This window comes from Simochromis diagramma, unplaced genomic scaffold (genome assembly GCF_900408965.1).
Source record: "Simochromis diagramma unplaced genomic scaffold, fSimDia1.1 OVJJ01000602.1, whole genome shotgun sequence".
Taxonomy (NCBI): Eukaryota; Metazoa; Chordata; class Actinopteri; order Cichliformes; family Cichlidae; genus Simochromis; species Simochromis diagramma.
In genome coordinates, this window is record NW_024387040.1 from 8,809,215 (window position 1) to 8,833,765 (window position 24,551).

Genomic DNA, 24,551 nt, shown 5'->3' on the forward strand with positions numbered 1-24,551 from the left:
TTATCAGACACAAACCACAAACTGCTTTAATTCCATTTTAATTTTCATACAGGTTATCACACACACATCAGAAGCAAGCAGACGTAAATGTACAGAGACAGTCAAACATAAATATTTATGATTTTTGCAAGTTTAGAGTAGAGTGACTGAAGGGAAGTAATATTTATTGACCAATGCGCTGAGTTGACATGACAGTTCAGTAATAAGACTCTAAGTACACCGTTCATTACTTTTTCATCTCAAGTATTCCGCTTCCCGGCCCTCGTCTCTTCGCACTGCAGATGTTACAAAACTGCAACCCGGGAATCTGAGACAGGAAAGAGTGAAAAGTTACAGGAAGTTATATTTGAGCTTCTCAGATAAAATACCCCAGCACCAATGTGTAAAGAGTGATACAGCATATAGAGATGTCACTTACTGTTCCTGAAGATGGCAAACACTCCTTATGAAACATGTGCCTGCAGTGGAACACCACCACGTTGAAGGTTTTGGCCATGTCTGAAACACACGTTGCAAAAATTGGCAAAGAAGAGTTTTCAAATGCAATACAACATTAAAAACAGATGAATACACCTACATTACATGACTCACCTGAGGGTAAAATTGTAGCATGACATGACTCACAAATGTTCTCCTCTGAAAAGAAAAGCAGCAACGTTCTTAAGAGTCCAGTTTAATATAGCTAATCTCAAAAGGAGCTGCACGAACACCAAAGCGCACCCACCATCAACCCTGACGCCTCTCATCTGTGTTCGATGCATCTTCTGGAGCAGGGAGAGGGAGTCGGCCACCAGGATCTTTTTGCAGCCTTCCCTTAAAAGAATCTTAGAAACAAGAAATCAAACGAGCTGTCAACAAACAGGATAAGAGGTACAGAAATCGGTGAATTGAGCAATTTAAAACCACCCTCGAATGAGGTCAAATTAAATTCTAACAGTATAGTCATATGAAAAAGAACATACATCTTTACTGAATTAAGAAGATGAGAGAGCAGCCAGGTGCTGTTAATCAAACTCACTTGATTAACTGATCATCAGTGAGTGTGAGCATATCTATAGAAGCAGAAGTTTGAGCAGTTTGCCGGTCTGGAGCATTCAGGTGTGTTAATGCTTAATGTAAGTTAATGCCAAGGAGGAAAGACATCAACAATCATGACCTTAAAGTTCAGTGTTGGAAGGTTTATAAACCAATTTCGAAAAGATTTGAGATTCATCATTCTACTGTGAGTGGAAAACATTCATCACAGCTGCTAATCTCCCCAGGACTGGATGTCCCAGCGAATTCGCTCCACAGAGCACATAGAAATAGCAAAAAACCCAATATCTACATCTTAGACTCTACGGGCCTCTGTTAGCGTGTTAAATGGGCACGCCACATGGGCACCTTGCAGTCATTGTTTGACCATGAACAAATCTGTAAATCAAAGTATTCCAGAGTCAAATGTGAGGCCAACTGTCTGACAGCTGAAGCTCAACTGAAACTGGGTCATGCAACACGACAATGAACCCAAGCACAGCAGCAAATCTACAAGAGAATGGCTGAAAAAGAAGAGGATCAAGGTGTTGCATTGGCCCACTCAAAGCCCAGACCTCAAGCTGACTGAAATGCTGCAGTGAGTCCCTAAAAGAGCTCTGCATAAACAAATGCCCACAAACGTTAATGAACTGAACAGCGCTGTAAAGAAGAGTGGGTCAAAATTCAAGCACAATGATGTGAGAGACTAGTAAAGTTAAACAGAAAACAATTACTTCAACTTATTGATGTTAAAGGTGGTTCTACAGGCTGTACTTATTCACAGGACTGCAGTCAGACAGTTTATTAAAACCTCCAATGACTACGCCTGCAACTTAACTCAAACATATTTAAAATGTCTCTCTGGTTTTATATCTCTTTATACTCTGTATATGTCCCTTGATCTTAGAACCAACTATATTATTGAAAAGAACTGTCTTTTAAGCTTTAAATGATCGATAGGATCTTAAATCACGATTGCCCTACCAAGGGGTCTAATCCGGACTAGTGATTGGCTTTTGCAGAGTTTAAAGTTGCAGTGAGGAGGACATACTGTAGTTTGCACCAAGAAGCATTGTGATGCGAGTTGTCAAGAATAGATTGCATTCTTTTCAGAACTACTTTCAGCTTTCCATACCACACCAAAGTAAGATGGTTAAGCCAAGGAGTTGTGGCAATGTATTTCTTTGAGAAAGCAGACTGACAAAATGTGGACAAACAGAAGAACTGTTGAAATTTCCTTCACTTATTTCTTAAGATATTAAAGCATATGTCCTTTATCTTATAAACGGCCCAGTAAATTTGAAATGGGCTGAAGGGTGTGGAAAAAATTTCAAGCTAATCTCCGGGACGCATGTCTGACCTGTAGATTGTAGTCATGAAGGATTTTCACGAGGGAATCTCTGAGGTTTGGGATCTCCATGCCTTCCTTTATGCGACGGATGAGCAGAATAGGATCAACATGAGTGCCGATATTATTGAGGAGACCGGTGATGAATGCTGGAGTAAATAAAGTAAAAAGCAAGAGATAACTGAAGTTCAGATTTATTGATGCACAGGTTTACCATGACTGAGTCGATAGGAGATTTGGTGACATACGTGGTTTGTCAATAGAGTAAGAGATGAGATCATCCCACAGCTCTGCGTCATCCTGGTCTTTAGCAAACTCTATGGCTTTGTCAACATCTGCCAGCTCCTCCATGATCATCTGCAAGGCTCGTCTACAGTTTCCCATCCTGCCTGAGAGAAACATGTCTGATTAGGCTCTTCCTTATCTTTTCAAATGAGAGTACGAATCTTAATCCTTAATCAACACTTACTGAGCAGGAAAACTGTCTCCTCCACAAAGTTTCTCTGCTGGCAAATCTCAAGAGCCTAAGGAGGCCAACAAAATGACTTATGTTACCCAACTTCACTTCTAAAGACGAGAATTTATGATTGGATGACATGTACCTTTTCAAGAGGGCAGTGGGTGCTATCTCTCAGGAAAGGTAGCAGATTTGGCCGGTCGTATTCGGCATACAGGCCTATCTGTCTCTCGTGGTACTTCTGGCCTTTGTGGTGGTCCCGTTTGAACAGTTTGTGGAGGTACTGTGGGCAAAAGGCTGGTCAAACTCCCTGCATTATAACATCTGTTTTGAATTCAGTAACCTAAGGTGCTCAAATATAACTCACCACATGCAGAAGTTCAGGCCTGTCTGCTAGTTCTTCCACCACCTTGTCTATCTGTTGGAGTCAAAACAAAATCCATCACTTAGAATCATTTGTTTAAATCAGGAAGATAAAGAAGATTCAAAGAATTCAGGGGTACTTACTGATATCTTGTCTTCATTATCGAGAAGCATGTCAACAGCTTTCTGACAACATGAAGTCATACAGTTTAAATGGTTTAAATGTATAAGAACAACATCTATAAGTAACAAATGAAGGGGAAATCAGTCGGTGATGACTTTTTACCTCTTTGTCAAAGTCCATGAGGAGTACGATCTTGTCCTCGATGGAAGAGAAAAGGTTGTGTTTGTGGATCAGCTGGTAAACATCTTTGTGCCTCAGTCTCAGGTAGATTTCTAAGGCTCTGTCGTATCGCTGGTCGTAGGTGTACCTGAAACAGCATCGAACACCAGCAACTCACAACAAATTTAACATGATATTTAAAATCCCCATATACAAGTATCATTTCCTAAATGTTGCCAATATAAACAAAGGCAGTCGAAATTTAAGCAAAGTGTTAAAGATGAAAGACATTTTTTTTAAAATTTCACCTTATTTGACCTTGAAGAAGAGGTCAGAGGACCAAATATATCATTCTATATACTATATGTTATTAATACAAACAGTAAGAAATATAGAATATAGTTTTAAATAGCTCTGTATAGCCTTATGATCACTTTGACCTTCAGATCAACCTTGAAGAACAGGTCAGAGGTCAAAAGTGATATTTTAAAGACATTTTTAAGATTTAAAATATCATGTCATGTCAAATCTTCATATGGTACTTTGTATATGTTGAGAAAACACAGCACAGGTGTAACCATAGCAGTTTCTAAGTTATATTAATGGATTGTTGACATTACCGCAATCTACACCCTTACAAAGTTTTATGAGAATTCATTGTGTTTACAGACTGAATGACACGCATGGAATCGCTCCTAAAAACTTGGCCTCCGTGCCGTAATATTCAATATTCAATATTCAAGTAATATTCAAGTTAAGACCACTCACAACTCAGCCAACGTGGTGAGCAGCGTGCTGTTGGTGGGATCCCTCTTCAGGTGATCGGTGACAGCCTGAACGATGGCCATGTTATTATAAAGATCTCCCGGCCATTCCCGGATCAGGGTGGCAAAACCCTTTACAGAAAAAAGCAGCACGCACTATCAGCCGTCGTACGTTCATCACGCCAAGACTGCAGACGGGTGGGGGTGTAACCTACCTCATAGTCAGTTTTCAGGAATTCATGAAGGATCATTTCATAAATGGCCGGCCTGAGACGCAGATCTCCTCTTGGCAAATACTGACTGATGGCCTGAAACATGACAGAAGTGGCACCACATACAGCATAAGAGACACAACTTTCCACAGGGCAAGCGTCGCACTTCATTGCAACGTTATAACCACTTTAGTGATGCCTTCAAAGCACAGCTGTTAAAACCTACCTTGAGCTGTCCAATGGTCTTGAACCTGTACACTTCATTCTCCCACAGTTCCATGTTTTTCCCCAGGACCTTTTGACACTTTCTGAATAAAAGTAAATAAATAAATACATTTAAATTAAAAACAAAACACTTGAATCATTTAAATGATAAAAAGAAGATTCTGCTTTTTACATTTGGTCTTTTGAAGAGAAAGCATAAGTGGTCCAATTATATGAATAAAGATACAACATTTTAGTTTGTAATACTTCAAGCTCTAAGTCAAAGGTCAGGGTCACACAAATTAGGAAAAAGCTTTATGTTCTATGGGATCACCTCCAAATTTTAGAGCAATATATTAGTCACTGAGGGACTTAAGCACTTTCTTTGGTTGAGCTCCTAAAACATTATCTCGTTCTTTACATATCTCATGCCAACACTGCTCACCTGCAAACATGCAGGACTTACCTCGCAGCGCTGTCATAGTCTCTCGTGTTCACCAAGTGGTTGATGTATTCCATTCCAATCTTCTGAACGTCGTGCCTCTTAATGTTTTTGAAGCTAATCTCCGCGGCCATCAGTGCCTCCTGATGTCATGGTTAAAAGCGCAGTAATAGGACACAAAATCAAACTCTGACCTTGCAGCCGTTAACCTTTAGCAACCCTCATGAAATTCAACAACACAAACCTCGTATTTCTTCTTTTGGACCAGCCAATCAATATGGTCGTCCTGGTCTCGCTCCTTTGCCACAACGATGTCTTTGGGACTGATGATATAGAAGAGTGACTCTCCCTCTGAATGCTCTGTTGATGAAAATACATTTATTCCTCTGCGTACTCCCACATTACAGCTGACATTTGATAATCGATGCATAATGAAATCAGGCTGCAGTAAAAGGCAGCGTGACATTTCTCTGGGAGCAGATTTTACAGTCTCACCGAGGCGGTAGTCTCTGCACTCATTGTCCTGGAAGTTGCGCACCGTCAGTGCGTCTGAAGAGATCTCCTCACAGCTCTCGGGGAGAGGCTGGATGATGTCGAGACGAGGCCGCGCACATAACTCCTCATCCTGCGAACATATGTAATGATTTTATATGTGACTTAGGTTTTTGAACACCTACACATTTGTTGTGCACACTTTTGCAGACTTTCAGCTTTAATTTAAGGGTTTAACAAAAACTTTTGCATTAATTGTTTAGAAATTACAGCTATTCTTATACAATCAACAGTAATTGTAAAACAAAAATTATAATTTAAAAAATTTGGATTGTTTTTAACACCTGGGTAAAAATCCTTTGTAGTCAAAGACTAAAAAAAAAAAAAGCAGGGTTACTTTTGCAGTTTGCTTTGGACCGCTGTCCATTTGCAATATGAAGTTCTCTCCAATCAGTTTTGCAGCATTTGAATGAATCTGAGTATACAGTGTTGTCCTGCACACCTCACAATTCATCCTGCTACTTCTATCAGCAGTCACATCATCAACAAACACTAGTGCCCTGGTTCCACTGGCAGTCATACATGCCTATGCCATAACACCGCCTCCACCATGTTGGACAGATGATCTGGTATGCTTCAGATCATGAGTTGTTTCTCTTCCCATCATTCTGGTAAAAGTTCATCTTGATTTCATACCTCCATTTCTTTTTCATGACTCTTTTAGATATTTTCCAAAAAGTCTAATCTGGCCTTCTTCTTGAGTGTAATCAGTGGTTTGCACCTTGTTGTAAACGCACTATATTTACATTCATGAAGGCATCTCTTGATGGTAGACCATGACAACGACACATTTATTGCCTTGAGAGTGTTTCTGACATGGTTACATGTCGCAAAGTTCTTTTTCATAACCATAGAAATAACTTATCATCAACGTCTTCTTTGGTCTCTCAGCCTTTTGGTGCTGCTCAGCCAGACAGTGGATTCCTTCTTTTTAAGAATGAAGCAGATTGAATTTAGTTATTCCTAAGGTTTTTGCTTTTTGGCCTAATGATGACCACTTTGGCACATCTTTGGACTTCATATTGAGAATTCCACTAAAAAGATACCACATAAAAGTTCAACGCTTGGAATCAACTACAGATCTTTTATCTGCTTAATTTCTCATGGAGTGATGAGGGGTACAGGCCTCACCTGGCAATGAAACTCGCTGTCACTCTGAAAATTAGGTACTATGAATAAAACAGTAATACAACCTTTCTGGAAAACCCACTGATTTAAAGCTTAAAGTATGCACTTCCATCTTGACTGTTGAATTTACAATCCAGTGTCATTATAGACAGATGCAAAGATGCACAAAAAATGCCTAACAACTTATTGACTTTTCTTGTATGTTAAAAGAAAAAATATTGTTACCATTTGATCAGAGTTTTCCTTCACAAAGAACAGAGTGACCAGCTGATCTGCCAGCGGTGCCAACCCACAGATGAAAAACTCGGTCTCAAAAGCAGAAACTAAAAGAAACAAAATATCAACAATCCACATTTAAAGAAAGTGAGTGAGAACAAGGTGAAATATTTCTTCCCTTTAATGCCTCACATTTTTGTGTAGTTATACGTAAGTGTCCTTCTGTTTTCATACATCGATTGAACTTAAAAGGATACGTGCATAACGCAGCCTTTAGCTTTACAACTACTAAAGTAAGCAACTATTAAACTTTTTTGTTTCTCAGTTAAAGACTTTAGAAAGCAGAAAAAGGAGATGAAATGCATTTATTTCATTTAATTGTTTTTCCATCTTAAAAGTATGCACAGACTGAACCTGAGCGCCATTTCAATTTATCTAAAGCCGCCTGAACAACAGGACCCTTTCTTCTTGCAGCACTGCCTTCTTCTGCAGTTGACGTGGTAGAAATTTCCCATAATATCATATTTACATCTATACTTTGTGCCCCGATCAGCCCCAAGCTTTAAAACCAAGCCACTCCCAAAAAGTTTTTGCAGTGTGAGCCTTTGTCTTGCCAGAGGAGCATGAACTGCAATTTAAGTTTTCAGGCCTTGGGAAACAACGTCATTCACATTCCCTGAATTTTTACAATCATCACTATATAAACTGAGACAAAGAGCCCCACAGAAGTACCTAAAATTCCATTTTCAATTCAATTAAGTTTAATTTATATAACGCTAATTCACTGCAGTCATCTCAAGGCGCTTAACATTACCAAGGACGCCAAGAGAGGGCTCTTTAATTCAGCATTTGGGCCATGTTAATAAAAAAAATTGATTTACAAAGAGATGACAAAAGAACCGAGAAGATAAAACTGAAGAGAGGCTGCTGCCATCGGAGAAGTATTGCCATGAGAGAGTGTTTTTGGTCTGCAACAACGCTGAGCTGAGAGGTATGTGTTAAAGTACGATGCACATAAATGCCAGAAGTTTTCCTCAGAAGCACAATCAATAATATAGGATTAACTAGGATGATCAATATCGTAACCACACGATTTCAACGATATGTAAAATTAGAGCTAAATTACGAGGCACAGAGGACGTTTGCAATCTCTAACTTATGTAAAAATATTACTCAGTGCACAGATTTCATTAACTCTGTGACTCAGAGTGTGAACATTTTTCAGTGGTCTCATATGTGGAAGACGAAATGGGGTGCTCTGTACCTATTTCCACATAGCGGCTGGGCAGGTCTCTCATTTCAGTTGGATTTCGCTCTTTCACAACACAAATCTGAAGAGAAATAAGAAGATTAGACTGAACGCACGCCACAGCCGGCGCCTGTGATTAATATTAACACGAGCAGGAAACAAAGCAAACCTTAATGGAAGAACCCCAGCCGACAATGAGAGTGGTGTTGTCCTTCCAGCACAGGCTGCACGGGTACATGTCGGGCCTCAAACTCACATTATCCCTCAACACATTGGTGATCCTCTGCTTTGTGCTGATGTCATATATTTTTACTCCCTGAAGGTAAACAAGCAGCATTTTTACATACGAAGCTGTGCATACAGAAGGATCGGGGTTTGCTTAACTGTCGCGGAGATCTCACCACATTGTTGGCCCATGCAATCAGGTTAGCTCTCCATTTGATATTAGTGATTGTTCCCTCGCCCTCATGTAGAACTGAAGTCTTCCAGCGATTCAGCCAGTTTCTCTCATACAGAAGGAGCTTGAAGGGGGGAAAAAAAAGTAAGGACATTTAATTCAAGGGTGCAATATTACACCCCAGCCTACAGAGGGCAGTAGATGAACAGTGTATTATACTGGAACAAGCAGTTAGGAAGCTATGTCTGATAAAATCATGAAGTAAAGCCCTATTTTCCTCCACATGTGCAGACTTAATCCCACTTTGGAGCATTTAAGCACAAAAAAAATAAAGATGGATGGCTCAACGTGAGTCAACCTGAGGGAGAAGCTTCACCAGCTCCACTGGTGGACGAAAACATTAAACATCCACATGGCCGAAATCATTTGTGAAGATGGTGTTGAAAATATGAGGCATTACAGTTTTGATTTAATACATCCTTCTCATCATAACATGGATACACGGCATTAACATAAGGTGCCGTGGATAACAACGTAAGATACACGAATAAGTTCATTACTTTTTGCGTGCACCATCTTTACTCTTGTGCCGTCTCGAAAAAGCTGTGAAAGCTCCGAGAGAGCTTTGAGTGATGTGCGTGGCTTGGGTGTTTTTAACCACAATGCAATGTGGCATTGACAGCCCTGAGAGCTATTTCATGAATTAAAGCTTAAGTTAAGTTTTCAGGCCTTGCACCGCACCTTCTGTGGAGGACAAAGTCATTCACATTCCCTGCATTGTTGCGGTTCTCACTATATAAAGTGATACAAAAAGCCCCCCAAAAGTGCATATTATTACCAAGGCGGCCGGGAGAAATTTGTATAGGCTCTTTAATTCAACATTTGGCCTATGTTAATAAACAGTTTGCTCGACAAAAAGATGATATGACAAAAGAACTGGGGAAACAAAATTGAATTTCCTTTGACAGGATGTGGCTCCCGTTGAGGGGTATTGATTTTCATCACAGGCAACTTGTGGAGGCCTTCACAACTTGGAACTGAGAGAAATCAGTGCCAATTGAAAGAAAATAGCAAAGTAACAATAACAATGGAGTTTTGTGGTAAAAGTTTTTCCTCGCCCCTGTTGTATAAATGTCAGCACACTTTATTTATAGGTGGTTTGTGCAATGGCGCCACATCGGTGCAGCTTGTAGTAGTGTAATAGGCAAGCGCTAGTAGGTAGCTGTTTTTACCTCAAAGACGAAGAAAAAAAAAACAGAAAATGACAAATCTTATGTCTAATATGCTTTTCACCTTCCGCGATGACATACCCAGCGGAGGCAACTTCCAGAGAGAGATCACCGTATGCGCCCGGAAATCCTAAGACTATGTACCCTCTTGATAATGACATCTATTTGCTGTGCTTGTGAAGCATTGCCTTTCAAACACTGTTGAGCGAACAGCACTTTGTGAAAATGGGCAGCTCTCCCGAGAGCACTCCAGCGAAAAGACAGAAAAGTAAGAGCCTTTCACACCAGACAAAGGCCTGCGCGTCGCCCTCAGCAGAGCCAAAGCGAGACGGTGTGCAGGATTCGGTTTCACCCGGACACAATCAGGACGCATTATTGCGGCAGGAAATGTCTTGAAAATGGCGGTTATAAAAAAAAAAAAAACAACCCAAAAAAACAAAACAAAAGTGGGTGTAACAAGCGCACAAGTAAAAAGTACTACTCAAACCTACCTTGTTACCCCCGGTGACAAACTGCTTATAGTTGGATCTGGTGAACTGAGGGTGTAATGCGACCACCTGTGAAGAACGTTTAACAGTTTAGAAGAGCGAAATCTATTCATTCTATTTTCCATCCTATAACACTGCAAGTCTGCAGAAAAACTTACTTTGATGGGACAGTCAAAGTTCTCGTGGAAGCCCTCTCTTGTGTAGAGGCCGAATACTTGAACCTGGAACAGAGACGGTGCAGCAGAACAGCAAGCAAAGGTGAATAACTCAAAATTTCTCCTTTAATTGCTGCCTCTGCAACTATCTGAGGCCAGCGGGGGGAAGTGTGGTCAGAAAAGACTTTTGATTGGCTCCCTACTTCTCCACTGGGTCACCAATTAGTGGGGCCAGTTGATTCTTCGAACCCTGCAGGGTTTACAGCAGAAATCCTAATCGTGGACTGACCACAGCCTCAGTTGGCTACAGTAGCCTTTAATGTACCATTAGAGTACATGACGCCCACTTTTCCTCTACCTGAAGCCCCCCCAACACCACCAAAAAAAGATGGGGAAATAATATAAAACTCTGACGCTATCTCATCTCTTGAACCGCAGCAGTGGTTAAGGATTAAGTTAGATTTCAAAGGATTATCAGCCAGCTGAATTGGTGAGGGCAAACAATTGCTATAGCATTGATTTTAATTGTCTGCTCCACTTTTTTTGCGCGACAAGATCTTGTTTTTGCCACCAGAGTGCTGGAAGCAGGGGGAGGGCGATATCAGAAAGCATATCTTGACTGCAAAATCCATGAAGGATGGTGGTAATGATGAGAAGAGACAAGATAACAGCAAGGTGGAGAACATGGAGAGGGTATCCATAGATGGGCTGATGGCTGACTGACAGCTCAACGGATCTGAGTGCAATCCTTCCCTCCCACCCCTCCCCACGCTTCAAAATTGTTACAAGCTTTTTATAAATTCCCGCATCATGAAAAAAATATGGGGCTTATGTGTAGATATGGAGAAGATAAAACTCCAGGTTAATGCACCGAGTGCGGAGGAAGTGCCGTCTAAAAATTCGCTGCTAGTTCCAAATCATTATGATAAAGTTTCAGGCTGATAAGGCGAGTTTATATGAATCAGAGGATGAATTATGAAAGATGAGAAGCACTGATTGGTGATTTCATTTTTTGCTGCAGGCCCAGAGATCACTAGCCAGCGGTGATGAGTGGAGAGATCTCACCTTCCCATCCTCGGAGCAGATGCCCACATGCTCTCCACTTTCATCCAGACTGATCTGGTTGATCTTCACTGAACTCTGCGGAGACACAATATCACGGCATCGTTTTTTTAAAGAGGTGGGCGAGTATCATAGTGGATGGCCAAATGTTGCTAGCTGACATTTTACCCCAACTAAGTGAAATGCCAGGAAAAAGAAAAAAAGGCAATGGATGCATGGTCCCATATGTGTCAATGCATAGAGAGTGCATTAATACTGAAAATGTTAGGGGTCCCTCTGCTGCAGATGCTTTTAAATTTAGGGCTCTTAAGATAAAAGGATCAACTAAATGGCATAAATTACAGCAAATGTTACTTTAAAAACGTCCCTAAAGTGAGGACGGTGCCTCAGTGTAGACTTGAAGAGGAAAGAAGTTGTTTTGCTTATCATAGATTTCCAATTTTTCCAAAGCAGTTGCTTCAGCTATTTGGTAATCATATTAAATCCAACAGCTAGAGCACAGCTGTGTCTCTCCTGTTCTGTGAAACAACCTCCCTGTTTCGGGTTATGATTTTTTTTAAAAACTAGCAGTAAGTTTCTCTGGTAAGTAGCACTTGAATCAACATGCTCAGCAGGCGCACGACATTTGGAAACACGAGTGCAGGTACAGTAATGTAAACCCACTCCTCCCTGCCTACCAAATCAGCCCTGATTACTGAGTTTTTGTTTTTTGTTTTGTTTGGGGGGGTTTTTTTGGTTTTGTTTTTTTGACTTGTAAATTAAATTATTGTTCAGAGTTCATTCCCTCCAGATCAGTGGAAGTAATGTAGTAAAATAGTAGGAGTAAATTAGAGAGAGGCAAGCTCATTTCTGGGTGTGAAATCTTCCTTCAGGGTACTACGTGAAATCTCAAAATATCTCCTTTTGCTTCCACATGGGATCTAAACTGTATTATTTTGTCTGCAGGGCCCGAGTTAACACTGTTGACTGTTAGGTATTTTTTTCAGGAATATAAAAGTTTCATCAGCCAGGAGGAGAATTGCATTTTTACAATGAAAAAAAAAACAAAAACCTCTTTGGGTATCTGATCAGCCAGTTGTGGTTTTCGACTCAGTGTTTACCTTTATTATGATTCCATACATACTCCACTTAGACCTTTAATGATTTAACAGCAGTATCAGTCTTGACCACAGCACTGTCTGTCTCACTACTAAAGCTTTCTGCGTCATTCATATAACAAAATACAGTTTCTGAAGACAGCAGAACTAAAAACAATGGCTAAAAATGGGGTTGCAAAAATCTATGTTATCCAGTCGTCAGCTTCCTCGAGCTGTGACCTCAGTAAACACTTTCTTGATGAGTTTGTGGTCTAATTTGTCAGTTTCCTATCTTATTTGTGTAGCTTGCCATCACCAGTGTGTGAATGTGTGTGTGAGTGGGTGGATGACTGGTTGTGTAAAGCGCTTTGGGGTCCTTAGGGACTAGTAAAGCGCTATACAAATACAGGCCATTTACCATTTATTTATTAGCTAATGATGTTCTTTGGTAAACTCTGGCTCCTTTTAGAGTCAAGAATGATAACAAAGCATGACGTGCTTATTTTGTTATTAACAAGTGTGCAGGGTACTTGATTGCTCTGGAATATCCATGTTTCTTTCATGTTTTAAAAAGCTAAAGGAAAATTTATAGTGCTGCTTTGAATTACTAATGCTGATGTCTCTTACATATTGATGTGTGCTGGTGTGCATGACTTAGGGCTGAAACTGAACTGAGCATGTTGGAGCTAATACATCTTAAACAGCAGCTACTAAAATGTTGGAGCTCCAACAGGTTAGGAAATGCATGGAGGAATGAAGACTTCAGTCTAAACACATACTCTCAGAGCTCGTAATAAAACAACTGTCTACACTGGCAGGAAAGTAGCTATTTTATTAGCATAATGAGCAAGCTAGACACAACAACAACCTACTAAATTTTGTTCCCCACAGGTATCCTTGTGCTAATCAAAATACTGTGTTTATACTAGATATTAGTACCAAACAGACTAATTACAAATGCTGAGGTTTGCATCACTGCAACTTGTAGTCAGATTTCTGAGAATGTGCAGGTTAAGCTATATGCAATCTTGTTTCCACTAATCAAAAAACATTTTTTTCCATGCAGAAGTCAAAGCTTTGTATTATTGTCACAACTGGTGTTTTTTTTCCAATTAACTAATTCAAACTTCTGATGAAATAAGCTTAAAATTGAGATAATAACCTGAAATGTTGACTTGGCTCAGCCTGTCAAAACAATTTTTTTTCATTACCAAAAACAGGATTTCATATGTTACTGTGTAGGGTATGAAGTGATGCTGTAGCCTGGCAGTAAATTGAATGCAGTACTGTACATTAAGTATAAAATGGCCAAAATGCTCAGTTTGAAGTTTCAAAAATCAGACTTCACCAACCAAAAGGTGACGTCAAAGTGACTTTGCCCATCTTTAATATACAGGCTATGGCTCTTGCCCTCTGACATGTTTGTTTTGTTTTTTTAACTTTATTTTAACATGTTTGTTTTTTGGCTCAATTCTTTATTTCATGTGTTTAATATGTCTTGGAGTAAAAGTAGAATTGAATTCCAAGTACAGCAGATGAGTATCACTTTGATTTTACAGGTATTTAGTTACACAAGAAAGTAAATTCAGATTTCTAACTGATGACATCACTGGATGAAAGGTTAAAGTTACAGAAATCTCAGCGTTATTAAAACTTTTCCTCTCGGGACCATGACTGCCAACTGATAAACAAACAGAACAACAATATAATGTAGTTAGTAACATAAACAGCAGACTCTCATTGCATCCACTGAGCTAACAAGGCTAAAAAGTGTTTTAAATTCAAGTAATTGGTTAATGTAACCCAAAGCATTTTAATGTACTCACAATCTCAAACTTCTGAGTAATATTTCCTTGGATGTCCAACAGGAAGACCTTTCCAAAATGAGTACCTAAGGCAAGAAACTGAAAGGAGACAAATGTAATGTAAATTAAACCAGAAGACACCTGAAATCAATTCCAGATTTTCCAGAAAAAAAAATCTTGTGTTTATGACGGCTGTGGGAGAGGATAAAAAAAAATTTCCTGGATCTGCAGTGGCATGGGCAAAGTGGGGATTGGGTGGGCTTGGAGGCAAAACTGTGAAATTGCAGGGGGTGGAAAAGCCCTATTTATTAAAGCAGACAGTGTGAAATGGCATTTTTTTCCCCTCAAATTAAAATGCTTAAGCATAATAAATGCACTGTACATCTGACTTCTTCCCATGCAACCCAATCACCTCCCTGCCCAGCACAAGGCTATTATTTCTACTGAGCAGCAACTGGTTTCCGTGTCTTGTGCTTCGGCAGAAGCGCACGTGTGCATATGTATGTGTGCGTGCGAGTGTGTACACGAGTCCACTGGGACAAAAAAATTATAGAAACCGGGGGCTTTGGCATTAGATTAAGTGTGTGTTCTTCCACCCCAGCCCCTGCTCCATGCCCTCCTCCTAATCCCCCTCCCTTCTAGACCAGCATGTGGATGTGCGGCGAGGCCAGCATGCTTCAGTGCAGTCTATAATGAAATGCTTATATTTACAGGCACAGCTGAGCATGTCAGACAGAGCCCCTGCAATCTCCCCAAATAAAATAACCAAAAATAAATAAATAAAGGGTTCAACCTTGTGAGGCGGAGCGACTTTTAAAGGGATTTATCAGAATGGAATTGTTCAAATGAAATTCCGATTCAGACACTTAAAATATGAGGCAACATAAGGCAGTATGTGCTGTCGGTGGCTTTTAGGGTTGTGGGAGTTTGCCACAGAAGAGGAGGGTGGGGGGAGGGTAGTGGTGGTGTGACCACACAGGTAGCTGGATGGCAAAAAGTACATAAGCATAGAAATCCCAAGAAGAAAGACAAGTCAGATCAAATTTAAATTTTCAGCAAAGCAGTCTCTCTCTCTGTGGCACAGTTGCTGTTTTTAGGTTAAAAGAAGGAAAAAGGGGGGAACAGAATCCTCAAAGTACAAACAAATACACGAACATCAATAGTGGTTAATAAAACATCAGGTGAGGAGACATAACTGGGTATGACTTTTGCTCTGCTCAGGCGTGCAAGTGTGCCGCTGGTGCCACGATGATTAACCATCTCGCCGAGAGTGGCCCTCTTAAAAAACAAAGGGAGACGAGGAGCAAAAAATACGTAAGAGTGGGAATAAAAAGAGGAGAAGACAATGGTGCCTGATGCCTTCTGATTCACCTCCCTGAGAGGGAAAAGCAGGGGAAGGTGAGAAAATAATGGGTCTGCCTTTACAGATTCAACAGAAGGGAAGAAATCCAACTTTGAAGCTGACATCTCTCAAATGTGTACCTAAACAATGTGAAATGTCTGCGCGAGATGGGTGAACCTGACACGGAAATGCCCCTGCGGGTGGTGGATCATAACCTCTACCTTGTCATGGACGGTCATACAGCTGGCTGCATCGTTCTGGAGAATTTCTGTCATCCCGTTGGAGAGCCTCTCATACTTCAGCTTGGGCTCCTCCTCACTGTCCTCCTCCTGGTGAAGAAAGCAGTCTCTTAATGATATTTTCCAACCGCTATTCTTGTTCCCTAAAACCCCCCAAATCATCACTGCAGTGAAAAGAAATATGCAAAATCTCCACCTAACCTGATGTTGTATATTAAAATCAGATTTTTATGAAACATGTGCAACAAAATATGACAAAAATCCCTATTTGTCCAACGTTACATCTTAAAGGTGGCTTATTTAGTTTTTGACCACTAGGGGCTCTATGGAGCAACATTTTTACACACGAGTCCCTGATTTGCATCTTTTTTTATGCAAGCACACAAAAGGGTATAAAAAGATGTGCACCACAATACCAACAGACATAAAGACCATTTTACACCATTTTTATCCTTTTTGACAGAAAACAAATGCAGTGATGTGTGAACTAAGATAACAGAGAAGGAGAAACACATCATTACTCTAGAAGACAAATTGAGCTTGTTTTTATGAGAAACAGTGAATGTCACTGTTACAAAAACAATCAAGAGGGCACCAAAAATGGTTAAATACTTGTTTTGGTTATAGTGATATGACTAATGTAAGCAAAATCACTTGGAGGTCAGTGAATTTACCTGTGCTTCTCAGAAGATACAAATAAAATATAATAGATATCATAGTCTGTGTATATACATAGACTGCAAGTCACCTGCCAACACAATTTGAAATGACTTTTTATAAAGCAGTTTATGTTTAAGTAAATAAAATAATAATTTCGTTTTTATTTTCACCGCGGTATTTAAATGGGCATTGAGAATCATTTAATACATTTGGTATTGGAACTACTCAATTTCTGGTATTGTGACATCCCTGCTTAATGTTTTTCTAAACTGATTAGAATTGGAGTTTATCACTTATCACACTTATCATAATGAAGTACTAACAGCCGATCAACAAATTGCTGCAAATTATTAGTTTTTGCATGAATTCCTAATAGCTGAATGAGACGATGATTACGTGGAAACACATTCATCTTCATTCAATTTGAAAATAATAAAATATTCATTTAAAATAGAGATGCACCGATATTCTTTCCCACACATCATTATCTCACTATAATCACATAATCATCTTATTATCATTATATGCCACTTCAAGCCAAATAGGGTTACATTAACCTAACCCTTAAAAGACACTGAGATAAAGAGTTGAATGATGTTTTTTTATTTATTATAAAGAGCATTTCCTTTTATTCCTTTTCCCCTGGTACAACTGGAGGAATAAATAACAACAAAATGACACAAACACCCAAAATTTCTATTGTAGCCCAATCAGGTTTTTTTTTTTACTTTGAATTATTATTCTGTTCATCAAAAGTGAGAAAACAGTTAAAAATATGACAACACTATAACAACAGCTATTTCAATCACTGAATTACATTATACTTAATGATGAAATGATGAATAAGATCCTCACATTTGAGAACCTAAAAGCAGACAAAATTGCCCAATGTTTGGCAGTTTTGCTTTAACCGATCTAATTTAATTCACTGCTATTTATCCATTTCTAATATGCAGGTAATGCACAAATTTACTGTATAAGCATAACTGGGATTCCTTTCAGCAGCATTTACTGCAGCTTTCAGTCTCCAATAACTGTGATTAATCCATTTTTGAAGCCTGTGTACATGAACATATGTGTATAGAGGGATGTATGCACAAAGACAAAATTTCCATCACCTTGCATGAAATGCTTGATAAAACAATAAAAGCAACATCTTTTCATGACACTGTTCATCCCCAGTGAAATACATGAATTTATAGTCTTTTCATAAAGCAAACTTAAGGTATTATACTGTGTTACACTTTCCAGCCTGAGTCAACATTTGCGGCCAGTCACAGCCTGAATATTACTCATAATTCAGTTTATAACCAATGCTGCACAGTCTGTGGCTGCCCAGAGGGTGCATCAACTCAAAACATTGTCTGCCATTATGTGCTACTGGGTTGGAGGTGGGGGACAATAGCGTGGAAAAAATGTTATTTTCAAAAACAATCCTTTCCCACTCAACAACGCCATATCTAGGCTATTTCCTGTGTATTCTGGTTGTGAGATTTCTGATGCGAGGGCATTTGTCACGGGTTTCAAAGGCGTATCAAACAACAAAGGCAAACTTCATCCCCACAGAGAAACTACCCATTTTAAAACTTTTGCCATCTCTTGTAAGTTGCTCTTTGTTTTGTCAACTACTCAGCTGGCCTTGATGTTGTAACCATTTTTGCCATTTTCTTTTAGTATTGGCTGTTAAAATAGAGCATGAAGGGAAACATTCAGCTTTAAATATACTGCACAGCGAGGACCACACTAGTTGGAGAAACGAAGGCGTGTACCCTGTATTATTAAGACAAACAACAAATCATCATGTGTCATAAACACAGTTTACACACAGGTGGCAAAGTAAGGGAAAGATCAACACATAGTATATATAAAAATTATATTAATCACATGCTGCAGCCTTTAAAGTCAACTCAACACAGCAGGCCATACACAGTGCTCTCCACCAAGATTATCAAACCACCTCACTGAGTATTTCTGCTTCTAGGCATTGTGCTTGATCATAAATTATGACAGAGAAGATGCACTGCTACAGGTTTTTCGTTATCATTTTTTGCATGTTAACAACAATAAAAGATATTAACAGTAATCAACTGGGTATATTAAAAGATTACGTAACATATCGCTCACTTCCTCACATTTCTTATTGCGAGGACTGACCTTTAAAACAAAACAAATTCAATCCATTATTACAGAAAACAGCCACATGCATTATTAACACGGCTGGTTATTAGGTTCACACTGATCCACTGAATGATTCAGCTTATAAAATAATGCAAACAATATTCAAACCGAAGTCACTCATTTGCTGTTTGTTTTGTTTCTTTCCGGTTGATTAAGAAGGGAACGAATATCACTAAAAGAAGATTTTTGACCAAACAGTTTCAGGACAAGGTGCTTATGACACACTGTTACACTGTTACACAGTAATAACAGTTTTACAACTGTCATATATCAACTATCAATTTACATTTAAAAATATGATCTTTGATGAATTATGGCATTCAGAAACGTAGCATTTAGACACAAACTACTGAGCTATACATGTCACACCTGGGCATGTACAGGATAAAATACACAAAGTTAACATTATCATGTACCTTAGTTAAGCACACCTTGTATGTTTCAGTGCTTGCATGGGTTCCTGCCTATATCAAACAAAATCAAGAGTCTGGTAATAATTTTTTTCCATCATTATATTTGCTTGTTTCAGTCCACTTGGGTGGATTAAAGCCATTTCTTTACAGCTCTGAAACCAATGTTTTCTAACTTTGCCCATTTGTTTGCAGGACTGTTCTTGTTTTTAAATAACTGGAGATCATACCTTTATCCTGATCATAGCATCAGTGGCAGCTTTATACTGCCCACAATCCCAAATTCAGTAATAGACTTGTCAAATTCATACATCATCATTTCCTGTCAGTCTCGCAACCTGCAGTATATTAACAGTGGCTGTCTTGATGTCATTATCAACATCTATATTGAACTTAACTGCATTTATGAATTTCAATCCTAGCACGCATGCTGGTGACACTCCCACCAAACTCCTGATTTGCATGGGTCGTGTCCAAAAACCTACGTTTATGAAACCAGCATATAACATGCTATAAAAACTTTGCTTAAACTGTTTTCCCAGCTGACATCAGCTTGGTCCTTTGTCCATAAAATTAAAGTGTGTTCATAATGCTGTTTAACAAATTAGCTTTTAGATTTTGGTACTCAAAGTGAACGTCTAGTGTTGAGGTTAAATTATTGAAAATTGCTAACATGAATTTAATTAATTAGCTTTTTCTTTTCCAACAGTAGCACAAAGACATCATCAATTATTGACACTTGAGGGTGTGAATGATTATGTTGTTCCCATTTATTCTTTCTGGAATTAAAAGACCGCAGTCTAGGCTTACAGAAGCGTTGCTTCTGCCTGATTCTGTTCAGTCACTACATGGTGCAGAGATCCTGATTTATTGTGTGCTGTTTACACTGTCTGTGCAATATGTGATGACTGAATAAAACTAAACTAAGCTAAAATAAGCATTAAACCATTTCATTTGCTTCTAAAGGAGTGGCAGAATCATGTAGAGCACTTAGGGCCTTATAGTGGTCCAGCAAGTTGCTAAAAATACAATGCATGATGTCTTTTCTTCCATTTCTCTACCTTTTATGTGCTTTCGGGACCACAAAAGTACATTTTTTGACAGGCTTTTATGGAACTCACCCTTTCGTTTTTCAGCTGCTGGGGTTTCTTTTGATTTGTAACCATTTTTGCCATATTCTCCATCTACTGACAGCTGAGCTAAATGAGACTCCTCGTGTCATCATCTAGCTTAATGTTCAAGGTTCAAGCAAGACTCGCCCATTTGTCTGCTTTTAAGGGGAACGCTGTAGCTGTTAAATCTAACCATGTTAGTTTGTTTGAGGCAGAAAGAGGGGGAAATTGGTGCAATCAGTCAACTAATATGTTGCTTAAATCTATCGTTTTAAGGGTTTGATCCGCTGAGCATACTAAAAAGCACTTACAAATCAGGCTTATTATTGTATTATGTTATTACAAATTAGACTAATCTAACCAAATCATGACGTTGATGAAGAGAATGCCTCTGACTTTCCAGAGCCACTGCTCAGACAGATTGTTACCCTGCTCATCTCTTCTGTTAGTAGAGTGTAGAGCAAACAGCCCCTCGCTGCCTTCATCTAGCGAGGCTGCTGTCAAGCTGGTAACAACAGCAGCCAGCTACAGTATATTGCAATATTGTAAGCAAATAATCACCTGTTTGCAGCAGCCACTCAGAGGAGACTTGCAATCCCACAGTCCAGTGAGTGTTTGTCCATGACTACTGAACACATGGTGCACAGACAGACCACTATTTACAAGTCTGGTTTATTTTCTTGAGAAAAAAAGTAGTAGCTTGAGAAAGGTGCAGGTGTCCAAAATGCAGCATATATCTTATATATGATTCCATCCTCTGCTACCGATGAAGAAAAATTCTCCTTCCTGTCAGCGTGATGTGTAATGTTATATTTTATTCAGCCCATGTGAGCTCCTCCGAAGCACAGGTGTACTGTAACATGCCAGAGTTCAGTCATAATATTGATGGATCTGGAAAGCTATATGTAATTCATGAGTGTTTGACACCTCTCAGAACCTGACAAAGATCCTTTAGGGATCAAGCTGTGCTGATAAAGGCTATGTTATGTATTACAGCCCCTTCAGTAGGCAGAGATTTCAAAAAGCATCCAAACCTGACAGAAATATGAACACTTCTGTCACTGACAGTATATTATTGGTGATGCATGTCTACACTGACATACTGGTGCAACTGCATGACACATTCAAGTCCATTTTTTCCAGTTATTATTATTTTTAAATATATATCAAGATTTCTTAAAATAAATTCATCTTAGATGAGCTAAAATGATGAGGTATTTTTGATTCTTACCTCAGACTCATCTGTGGTTTCCTCACTTGGATGTCTGACCTAAAAGCAGAAAAATGTTGGGTTGCTTTAAAAAAATATATTAATGTTAAAGCTTGGTTTCAAAGGCCATGACTATTTATTTAGCGATTAAATATATACCAAACAACTGCAAAGCTAAATTAGCACCTAAAATGTTAGCTTTCCAAGCAGAGAATGGCTTGATGAGAAGCTAAATCAAATGAAACCACAGCAGACAGCTCTCACAGGCACACTTTGAATGCATTTTTGATGTAAGTGCGTTTAAAACAGAAACATTTAGCTAGCTAGCTTTAGCATTTTGAGCTTACCTGCTCCTCCACTTCCGCCATTGTGATATTATTTAGCGATATATCCAAAGGTAACAGCTATAATACTTTAACAAATATTTTTAAAAATATCCGTTAAATCTCCGCTAAAGGTTCGTTTCATCTCAGAAACACCCGCTGTTACGTGACAGCAAAGTGATGTTTGTTGTCGAAACCTGCTTCCAGTCATAAGCTAAATCACATGACTTGAATTCGAGTATCAAGGCGTTATGGGTAATGAAGTCATTCAGATAGAGAAACGACAACGCGGATACTCCGACAGAATAAAAGGAGACGATTATTTAAAAAAACGATGCCAGGTGACAGTTCATATGTTTTTCGTGGCAAATACTTGTAGCAAGTTTTATTGGGTTTTAACAATCCAAGTGTCTGTTTTCTTAAGTGTCAGACGGCAAACTTGTGAAGAAAATGTCTTTTTTTTTTCAGTTGAAGCTAACAGTCTTGAAACTGCAGCCAAATAACCCGCAGTAAAGCTAGGTATAACCATAAAGCACATCTTCACTGACAACATTAATAGACCAACCTTAAAAATTTGAACGGTCGCCAGATACAATAAATTAACCTGGACTAAAAGTCCTCCAAACTTTCCCCAAGGGGATGATAAAAAAAAGGCTGATTTCTGCTGTCATTAAAAGGTATTCAAATAAGAGGCTAAAAGGAGCCAGCTAAATCCACCCCCTTGTATACAGCTGAGTATTTTAATTTGTTGTATTAATTGTCTGAAACATATCAGTGGCAAATAGTGTAGTTTTTCCCTAGAGGAGAAATTTATATCATTTATAGTAAATAATAAAAATAGCTCCAAACAGCAGAAACATGCTACTTTTGCTTAAAGTCCATCAATACTATTACTTATAATTAAGTAGTTTTTACAAAAGTAATGGCTCTGAAGTAATTATGAGTATCATTACAAGAATTGTTAGGCAAAAGTATTTACTGTACAGATTGTCCCCTTTTATATTGATTATTTACTGCCACTAGCCAGATATACAGAAGAATGTGAGGTAAAATACACAAAATGTTCTTCTAATAATTGAGCACTAAATGAAGCAATAATCTCAAAATGATAACTTACAAGACTTTAAATTCATTCACAATCTCTCTTTGTCTTAATTAAGACAATTTGAATAAAACAGGACAAACAACACTAACTGAAATGATTAAGACTATTCGATTTAAGTATGTCCAGATTTGTCTGAACGTGGTGGCTAAATTAACCCTTCAGCTATTGTTTGAGTCCCCTGGTTTCAGAAGAATATTAAATTATAATTATATATATTTTGATACTTTAAATATGCATTTTACTGCCAAGACTGTATTGAAGATTCAAGACACTTTATTATCATTAAGCAAACATAACGAAATCAGGTAATACTTGCTAAGATGGTGAAAAAAAGCTTAGATAAAATAAACATTTTACATAAATACATAATATAAATATTATAAATATAAAATACATCATTTACTGACAAGCATTAAAGAGTAAAAAGTATTGGGACTTAATATTGCATGGTTGGACTGAACATGAGTTATTTATTTACAGGCTGTGCATCTGTCTGTGTAATGTATATGCCTTAGGGTTGTAATTGTGTGAAGCTGAGCAGTAAAAAAGTGCACTTTACATGAGTTATTTTACATATTATAAAATGTGCACAGTGAGGTATGTCCCGAGTTATGGGATGTGGAATTGGGTAGTGGAATATTGCACATGAGGGTTGTACATAATTACTGTCACATGGTGTTTAGCAGTGTTACAGTTGTAGGAAGGAAGCTAAATATGTATATAGGTGCATCTTTACTCTTGATGGTAAAGAATATGAATACTTTGTCCACTTGGTAATAAGCAGTAATTGCATCCAGATTGTGCGTTATTATGATGAGAAATAGCAGCTGAAAGTATTTATTGTGCCTCTTTTTGAAGTAAAATCTGTGGTAGATTTATATACAATTAAAAGTACAGTACTTTTCTGAGGTTGTTTCCTATGCCTGCCTTAATAAAGGAATGTGCATTCACTAATAAAGCAAACACAGTCAGCAAGACTTCCAGTAATAATTAGGCTATTTGTTTTATATATTTGCAGACTTCTCTGAACATGGTGGCTTCGGATATTGGTCGACTCGCCCGGTCCTCCGTCACTCTGCTGACAGCTGCTTGCCTGAGTCCAGATGAATGCCAAAGGTATGATTTGCCTCTTCTTTATTGAGATTGTCTCACACCCCTGTCTTGCCTCATCCATCCTCAGGAGAATCCTAATGCACTGATACCAAGGGGGAATAATTTTTTTTTCTTTACAATCTGCTTAGCAATGATTTATTGATTGCGGCTTCCACCCTCACAGAGAATTACCGATCCTTTTTGGGAAATCAGATTTTCACACCTTTCATGAGTGTGTATGTGGCGCAGGTCTCCAGAGACAGTGTGAGGGGAAACTGACTTTGAGGAGCAGCAGTGTGTGAATCTCTGCGGTGTCGCTCCTCTGCTGCTGCCAGTGGTACGCCCAATGGATGGCCCTGTGATTCTCTGTTTCTCTCTCCATCTCTCTCTCTATAGTTTTGCATTATTTATCACTCGATAAATACAGTATCCAAGC

At 38.8% G+C, this 24,551-nt stretch overlaps 2 protein-coding genes across 3 annotated transcripts in view; one reads left to right on the plus strand and one right to left on the minus strand.

Moving 5' to 3' along the window:
- Positions 1–22,166, minus strand: vps41 (VPS41 subunit of HOPS complex). 2 transcript variants are annotated; one of them, XM_040043694.1, is made up of 28 exons: positions 21,943–21,963; positions 21,617–21,655; positions 16,008–16,115; positions 14,466–14,543; positions 11,567–11,641; positions 10,505–10,567; positions 10,350–10,415; positions 8,634–8,753; positions 8,402–8,548; positions 8,248–8,314; positions 6,993–7,090; positions 5,583–5,712; positions 5,332–5,447; positions 5,112–5,230; positions 4,668–4,749; positions 4,445–4,537; positions 4,234–4,361; positions 3,469–3,613; positions 3,327–3,368; positions 3,187–3,237; positions 2,965–3,102; positions 2,832–2,886; positions 2,611–2,751; positions 2,375–2,511; positions 725–824; positions 592–636; positions 419–498; positions 1–307 (listed from the first exon to the last, which is right to left on the minus strand). In XM_040043694.1, the coding sequence occupies exons 1-28, from the start codon at positions 21,961–21,963 to the stop codon at positions 227–229; spliced, it is 2,565 nt and encodes an 854-aa protein (XP_039899628.1). In that variant the 3' UTR covers positions 1–226. The 2 variants fall into 2 exon arrangements, with proteins under 2 accessions (XP_039899628.1, XP_039899630.1); XM_040043696.1 differs by lacking the exon at positions 21,617–21,655 and having other exon boundaries at positions 227–307; positions 21,943–22,166.
- pou6f2 (POU class 6 homeobox 2) overlaps positions 22,114–24,551 on the plus strand; it is a 76,812-nt gene continuing 74,374 nt past the window's right edge. The window contains 2 exon segments of the mRNA XM_040043697.1: positions 22,114–22,259; positions 24,042–24,139. Coding sequence (XP_039899631.1) covers positions 22,170–22,259; positions 24,042–24,139 — 188 coding nt within the window. The 5' untranslated portion in view covers positions 22,114–22,169.